The sequence below is a fragment of the Falco cherrug genome, chromosome 12, assembly GCF_023634085.1.
Source record: "Falco cherrug isolate bFalChe1 chromosome 12, bFalChe1.pri, whole genome shotgun sequence".
In the NCBI taxonomy this organism is placed as follows: domain Eukaryota; kingdom Metazoa; phylum Chordata; class Aves; order Falconiformes; family Falconidae; genus Falco; species Falco cherrug.
In genome coordinates this window covers 6,680,370-6,688,490 of record NC_073708.1, presented here as the reverse complement: position 1 = coordinate 6,688,490, position 8,121 = coordinate 6,680,370, and the positions used below count along the sequence as shown (strand labels likewise).

Sequence of the window (8,121 nt, the reverse complement as noted above, 5' to 3'; positions counted from 1 at the left end):
GTTGACTCAACACTTAGACTTAGGAGCCTTCAACTTGTCCACAGGCTTCTTCTGGCACAGAACCTGTACCTCAGGCAGATGACAGCAGCACACTCATGACATGTAATGCTGGGCACGTAAGACTGCTCAGCCAGCAATTATTTGTTTGTGTGATTTTTGGAGCACACCGTGGATGTGGAGCAATGCATTGTCAGTGCTTAGAAGAAGCTTCAAGAAATGGATATACGGTGAATATTTAAAGTCACTTCATAAGTGTTTCTAGAAATACCACATTTCACATCAGGTACATTACTGCAACCTCAGTGCTGCCTTTGTTCCTAGGTCCTTTTCATCCCTTACTCGAACAGCTCATGAGATGGCAGATTGACTGGAAGCCCAAAATCACCGTAAGGACAGTAACTGTTACTGACGCCTCATTAATGCACAGTGCCAGACCTCTTCAAAAGAAATTACCTTCTGAAAAACAACCTATTCCTGATACTAAGTGAAAGCTGATAACATCACAGCTGATAATAATGGGTGGCAATGAAACAGATTTTACCTCTCCAAAGCACTTTGTAATCTTTGCATGGTTAATAACCACGACACTTGGTGAAGTGAATACTTAGTAGCTCCTGTTTTAACAATGAGGAATGGTGTGGCTCAGTGTCATCAGTGACTCAGTAGCACAAGAGTAATTTTCAGTTTGGGGAGTTTCTTGTTTATATCCCCATTGCCCTTCTAGCAGGTGCTCTCAAAGAGCTGTCACCAACCAGGGCAGGTCCCCTGTTTCTGTGATACCATATAACGGATGTTGTTGAGAGGACCAGCTGGGGTATACTCTCAGGGTATGGCTTGTTGAGCACACAACCAGAAATGCTGGGGCACTGGTTTTGATGCTTTTTTCATAGAGTACAGCATAATCTTAAAATACTATTATACAACAGCAAATGGTAACCATGCTGTAGCCCTCTTCCCCTTCTAACAGGCCTTTTAGAAAGCCCCTGCTTGACTCCTTGCCCAGTAAAGATGTTTCTGTGTGTCAGATAAGTTCCATGCTGTGAGACCCACAGCGAGCTGCTATATGCACACAAGCAGCTGGTAGAGAGAATGAGGGATTTCATGAGAACCGAGGAATCAGAACAGTGTTTAAACCCAATTCTCCTTAGTGCACTAAGTATAAGTCTCTTGACACTGGCATCTTCTTTTAAAATGCTAATGGCCTTCCTCTGGATAGTTCTTTAGCATCAGCAAGTAAAAGGCATTAGGAAAGAAAAACAGTATTTCTGTTGATTTTTAAAGAGTGTTCTATCTCACATGGCAACTGCAAATGGCACGAGGGAGTTTTGTTTGTTGTTTCTCTACAGTCTCCAGAGAACATATATTTTGTTTACAAGGCAAACCATTTATAAGTGTCAAACCCTGCAAATTCTAGCTGGAATGAGACCAGAAAATATCTCCACTGAGGAGTTCATCCATGTGGGCCAGTTCTGCCCAAGACCATCCATCCTGCAGACACACCCTCTGCTCACATCCATGTAACCATGCCCATATGAGGCCCCGGACTTGGCAATGTGTGCTCCATGCTACACCCCAGATGTTCCCAGCACTATTTTAAGAACTGTTTTGTTGTGTGCTATTAGCAAGTCTGTCTGTGATTCCCGATCTCCCCAATGTTTTTAGTCCATTAATTTAGTGAGTTAAGGCATTTCTGGCTCCACATGCTGCTCTCTCCCATTTACTCCAGCCTGTGTCAGAGTGCACACCAGCCCAGCTGGATGAGCCACCCCTATTTTAGATGGAATTATTACTGCAGCAGTTTGAGTGCATGTGACAGTATGGATAGTATTTTGGTAGCACTTCATGACCCTGGGAAGGTAGAATATGACCTTACAGTTCTTGTCGCTAGGAATTTCATGTAAGGAAGCTGAATTTCATGGAGCTCAAGAGACGAGCTTCTCCTCACCTCCCCACCCTAGGACAGCCACACAAAGGTTAGTCCAGCCACAGGTTGCCATGGCTCCTTGGGAGCTGGCTGGCTCCTACCAAGCCAATTTGTCGCCATCCTGTCAGTTCTCCGTGATGCAGTGAGGGCATCTGAGTGGTGGTATGGCTCATCCATGACGAAGCAACACAGCCAAAGCATTGCCGAAACAGTAGCTAGCATGGAGAGAGAAATACTTCCAAATGCCTAAGTCCTGTAAACTGCACCATGCACCATTATCCTTCACGACGAAACCTCCACCCTTCTGCTCTGACCTGGAGAGCTTTACGCTAGTATTAAAGAAGCTGAAAGAAGAGAGTTTAGCAATTAGGTACGGAATAAAGCATACATGCAGCCACACGATGACAGGCCACTGCTGCCAGCCATGCCTGGCCACCAACATGCCCATGTGCTCTCCTCTCCCCCCATGCTCTAGGCCAGGAAAGCGGGCCCGGGGCCTGCTGACCCACAGCAGGGGCAAGGCGCAGGGCCCAGGGCAGGGCCCCCACTGCCGGGCAGGCGGCCCCAGCCTCACAGCCCGTGCCCCCTGGGCCTTCAGGTGACCGGCCCGGCCCCAGCCTCGCACCCCGCGTCCCCCGGGCCCGCGAGCCGGCCGGCCGGCCCCAGCCCAGGGGGGAGGCGCGCTCCGGGGCCGGCGCCTGGCCTCGCCAGGAGCAGTCCGGCCCTGGGTCCGCGGCCTGCCCTCGGGTGGCCCGCGCCTGGCCTCAACAGTGGCCGAGACTGGGCGGCCCCCCCCGAGGGCGCGATCCGGCAAGCGAACTGGGGCCTTGCGCCTCAGCCCCCGCCAGCCCGGCCCCGCCGCCGCGCTGCGGGACTGTCCGTGCCGGGGGCGGGGTGGGCGGCCTCCCTCGGAGGACCGGAGGTGGCTGCGGGAGCCGCTCTGTCCCCGCTCGCCCGACGCTCTGTGGTTTAAGATGGCGGCGGGGGCTGAGGGGGCGAGTCCGTGAGTCCCAGGCCGGAGCGCCGCGGGGGCCGGCGGGGGCGGCGAGGCGGGCGGGAGCCGCCGGGCCGCGCCGGTGGGAGGAGCGGGAGGCCGCCTGCCGGGCCGGGGAGCGGCGGCATGTGAGCGCGGGCCGCGGCCGGCAGCGCGGCGATGGGGCAGCAGGTGGGCCGCGTCGGGGAGCCGGGCGCCGGGCTCCAGCACCAGCCGCCGCCTCAGCAGCAGCAGCCGCCGCGGGGGCTGCGGGGCAGCAGCGCGGCCAGGCCGTCGGGCCGTCGGCGGGAGGCGGCCGGGCGCACGGCGGAGGGAGGCTTCAATATCTTCACCCAGCACGGTGAGGGGCCGGGCCGGGGCCGCGCCGCCGGGCGGGAGGGGCCGGGCCGAGGGGGCGCCCGTCGCCGGCGGGCCGGGGGCGGCCGTCCTCCCCTCCCTGCCCTCCCTCTTTGTTGTTGTTGGTGTGACGGGGGGAGGGGAGAGCTGCGGGGGTGGGGGGGGAGCGGGGCTCGGCCCAGCCCGCAGCCTGGCGGCGAGCGCGGGGCCGGGTGAGCTGCCCCCGGCATGGGGACGGGGCCGCCATCCGCGGCAGAAGCCAGGTGGCACCTCCGGCAGCCAGAACTTGCGGTGCTGGGAAGCTGTCACTGCGGCGGTTCCTAGCTCCGGGTTTGTTTACCAGGGTAAGGGTTACATGTGCCTTGTCAGAAATTCCAGCTTACTGAGGCGCTTATAACTTGCCCTTCTACATGTGTGGGTCTCTGTCGCTGTATAGCTCCTGACAGAGCAAACGATTTTGTTTAGGCTGGGGTATTATAGCTGCCATCCGATTCTCGGTTGGAAGTTTTTGCCTGTCCACTTCTATTCTTACTGCTGCACACTGATACCGGAAATGTTTAGTGCAACACAAATAGTTTCTGTAATCTCTCCTAGGAGGACCCCACAACTTCCAAGTTCCCCTTCGTGACTGTGTTTTGTCCTTTTTTTTTTTTAATTATTATTCTGTCTGTTTGGCAACATCTTAATAAAAAGCATAGGTTTTGAAAGGTATGATCAACTGAAACCTGTCAGCCTTGACAAGCACGTTGAGAACAGATGCATGGATGCGCCTCTAATCCTAAACAACTGAATCTGTTATGGAGAGCTTGGCTGGTTTGGCTTGAGGTGGAGAGAGGTGTCAGTGTATAGAGCAGGGTTGCTTCTGACAATACGTATTTTCTTTTGCTCAATAGAATGAGCGTAGGCAAAAAGATTAAGGAACATGCAACCAACAGTCTAAATGTAAATATCATCTGCTGTGACTGCTGACACGTAAGTATCTATGAAAACAAGAGCATGGCGCTAAATCTGGTTCTTAAAATCTCGGTGTTATCAAAGCTTTTGAGTTCAGGGAGCAGTATCAACTTTAAAACCAAAACAAAACTCCATGCTTGCTGAAATGCCTGACCCGCTATTACTACAATTAAACCTAATGGTTACTATTTTACTGTATCTTTCAACCATAGTGTCATCAACTTCACGTTTTACTCGGTCATCTTTGTATTTTTGTACTTTAAAAGGCACTTTGGCAAAAACATTACTATAAAAGACTAAGTTCACAATGTTAGGAGCAGATCTCAGAAGTTATGCACATACCCTGCTTCTTTCTGTATGCTGAAGACTGCTTAGTGTGACTTAGCTGGCAACACCATGTCTGCTAATGACAAACTCTCGGTCTTTTCGTGTCTTGGTACCAAAATGACTACTTGGTTCTTGCTTTTACAAGGCAAGGACAGAAAGGACGTTTGTGAGAAGTGCGGTACAGCATTGTGAGGATGTGTAGTTACTTTAGAATAACACAGTTGAGACTGACTCAAGTGCATCTTTTAATTTATTGCTGCATGTTTTAGTAGTAATTTAATTCAGCATCCTACACAAATCCTTCTAGCTCCTCCCTACTACATTTTAAAGGTAGAAGGTAAGGAGAATTATTTAGATGTAGTGGCAGGGAAATGGAGAGGAGAAGCTTTCTTAAGCACGCATGCACACCAAGACGACAAATTATGTGCTCTGCCAGCCCTTCTGCTCTGTCTTCCATTGAACTAGAAAGAAGAATGAGCCTGGAAAGCCAACATGCTCTGAATAAAACTGTTCAGTGGCATGTAAAAAGAACATTTCTCTGTGATGACGACTGTATCTTTTAAAATAATTTCGCTACTATTTGTATGGCTTCGGTTATCTGCTTCAGTGGTAAGATGATGGATATAATTTTACTTAGGTTTTTGTTGCTTCTCTTATTTTCTTTGCAGACTGTAAAGGAAGATGTATCTATTGAAAGTAAGATACAGCTTTTTGTTCTGTTAGATTACGTGAAAGGGGTGGGTTTTTTTGGCAATCCAGTTTTTGAGAGTTTCAGGGCAGGCTTCAAACTCCTGTCCTGTCTTGGTGAATGCCTCAGCTGTGTTAAATTGTTCCCTGATTCCGTGCACATTGTACTAGAAATGAGCGAACAACTCGCTATTAATAATCTATACCAAATGCTAGCCAAAGTTGGGTACCTATTTAAATACTTGTCCTGTGCAATAACCAAAGATTTTTGTCATGTTCCTGAATCCTTTCTTTCTCAGAGAGGTTGTTTTCTTGTGATCCTGACTCCCCTTGTCTGAGGGAGGGGTGGTTTTCCTCTCAACTTCTGTTCTTATTTTTCACTTACTGACCTTGTTCTCCTGTTTTACTTAAGCTGGCTTTCTGCTAGTTTTCTTTAAGTGCTACACTGCTTTTGCTGCGATGCTGTTGATACTATGTGATCCAGATTGCTCTTTTCTAGTCATTTCTTTCTGAACCTGACCGTCCATCCTGTCTCTAGGACATGTATTCACAGTGTATGAAAAGTGGTGGAGAAAGCGCAGGGTTGTGGGTTAGCACTCTTGGACCAGTGACTAAGCCAGCCAGTCAAAGGATGAGCCTGGATTATCTACCTTCCTTGGCTTTCCTTGATATAGTCATTGATGCGAGGACGACAACCTGTTGACTCTGCTAGACTCTTACAGGTATAAATCCCTGTCTCAGTTCATGTTGGCAGATTTCATGCTATACTGTGCCGGGAGTGACGTGAATCCTATTAACTACTCTTGCCAAAGTTCATTTTGAGGGGGCTGGTGCTTCCGGATTGTTTACAGAAAGGATGGAAGTAAACAATGTTTTCAGCCTCAGACCTGTTTTTGTTTCAGGATTTTGAAGAACAGCTTGTGTCAAATCAAAAATGTGTAAGATCTGTTATGCTAGGCTACTGAAAACCTGCGGTGAGCAGTTCTACGCAACTAACTTGGAAGTGTAGTTGCCCTTGAAAAATTGAGAGATTGAGCTGAACCAGTTTGTCCCAAGTGTGTTTTCTGTGTTACAGTTGTGTAGGAGAAGCACTAAAGCAGGTATACAGGCACTACATACTTCAGGACAAATTTTTGGAAGAAGCAAAGAGATGTTTTGCATTCTTTCCTTGTTCTTACAAGGAAATCTGTATTGTAGCACCCCGCTATCCTATCATGAGAACAGTCACCTAGACTCTTGGGGGGTTTCAGCTCACCATTATACTGAGTTCTGTGGGCACTGCTATGAAGTTGAGCAGAGAAGTCCTAAGCAAGCTGATATACTGGTGTGATTTGTTAGCCATGGAGCAGAGTTCTCCAAGATGCAAAAGACAGTAATGGATTTTGCACCTTTTGCAGTTAGCTCTTCAAAGCGCCCCTTTCGAGCATTCCTAGCACATAATCTGTGGCTTACAAAAGCAAGCAATGGATCATCAAGCATGGTGGTTGCTAGTAACATACTAGAAAGGAAGAGTGTAGTGAGAAAGATCATTCAAACATCAGTGTTCCCGTGTATGCTGCATCAGAATTAACAAGTACCACCGGGACAACTACTCAAGAAGGAGAAGCTGTAGGGAACACTAGTTAGGATCAAATTCTTACAGTTCGGCACAACCAGAAAAGAACTACTTGGGGCCATTACAGGATGACCTTCCCTTTCAGAGAAGGAATGGGCGAGAGAGCAGGGAAATAGGTTGTCTACTTATGCTTTCGGTAGTTTCCGTGAGGGAAGGGGTACAACTGATGACAACCAGCAACTTCCAAGTTGCATGGGCTGTAGCCGGCTCCTCGTATGACCTTTGAACAGTGACATGCTCTAATATTCTTCCTGAAGAGCAGTGATAACTGCCTACCGTACCAAGATACTCTTTGGAATGGTGTTAGCATGCTTTTCATCTCTGAAAAGACTTGCTGAGTGTTGTAGAAAACATACTGCAGGAAAATCAGATTATTTAAATCCTGGCTGGGAAGACTTTGCAATACCTGTTTGCAATACTGCTACAGTTGCCTTGGTAATATATTTTGGGGTAGCGGAAGGCTCTGCCACACTTGAGCTTTTGATCCAGCAGGCGCAGGACATTTGTTCCCTGTTTTGTTTTCTAGAGGAGGAGTTTAGCAACCTTTTACTATGTGCATCAAGGTCAGGCAAGATAAGCCTATACTTTTAAAAATAAAATTATCATTAAAGCTCCCCTAAGGCAGTCAGAGTGCTATGCCACATGATAAAAACATTCTAAAATAGGAAGAAGCATAAATACACTATCCCTTTGAAATTGAGTGAAACTGAAGGGCTGGATGCAGGAAAATGGAAAGAAAGAGAGAAAATAGGGTCAGTTTAACAACTGCACTTTGTGGGCCGCCTAAAATGTTCTTTATTTTTCATCCCAGTGAAATGCAGCAAGCTCGGGCCAGAGCTACTTGCCTGCAGACTTTCCTGTCAGTAAATGCCCTGTGCAGATGGAATATAATCACTGTATTCAGTGCCTGAGTCTTTGTACTGTAAATCAGAAATCTTCTGGGACCATAATGTATAAATAACTCTTAACTAATTATTTGGGGAATAAAGGATAGTTCAGCTAAGTGTCTAGAGGAACATCTCCTGCAGAACATGAAATTATAGGCGTGTTCTCTGTTGCATCATTCTACGTGATATCTAAATTATTCCTGCAGATCCAGTTGCATTCAATACTTGTTTTTATACCTTGTCTTAAGTTGGGATTTTTGCGTACTGCATTTCGCAAACAAAAGGACTCTTATCAGCTCGGTGGAAGGGACGATACAATAGACTACGGATCTGTTGTAATTCCTGGCATATGTATATTTCCTGTGTACTTTTCACATAGTCTGAAGAAGGTAAGACT

General features: G+C 48.0%; 1 protein-coding gene across 1 annotated transcript in view; it reads left to right on the top strand.

Moving 5' to 3' along the window:
- The first annotated feature begins 2,772 nt into the window (after positions 1-2,772).
- Positions 2,773-8,121, top strand: part of ABL2 (ABL proto-oncogene 2, non-receptor tyrosine kinase) — a 50,019-nt gene continuing 44,670 nt past the window's right edge. The window contains exon 1 of the mRNA XM_055724745.1: positions 2,773-3,258. Within this exon, the coding sequence (XP_055580720.1) occupies positions 3,078-3,258 (181 nt within the window). The 5' untranslated portion in view covers positions 2,773-3,077. The remainder of the gene's footprint in view (positions 3,259-8,121) is intronic.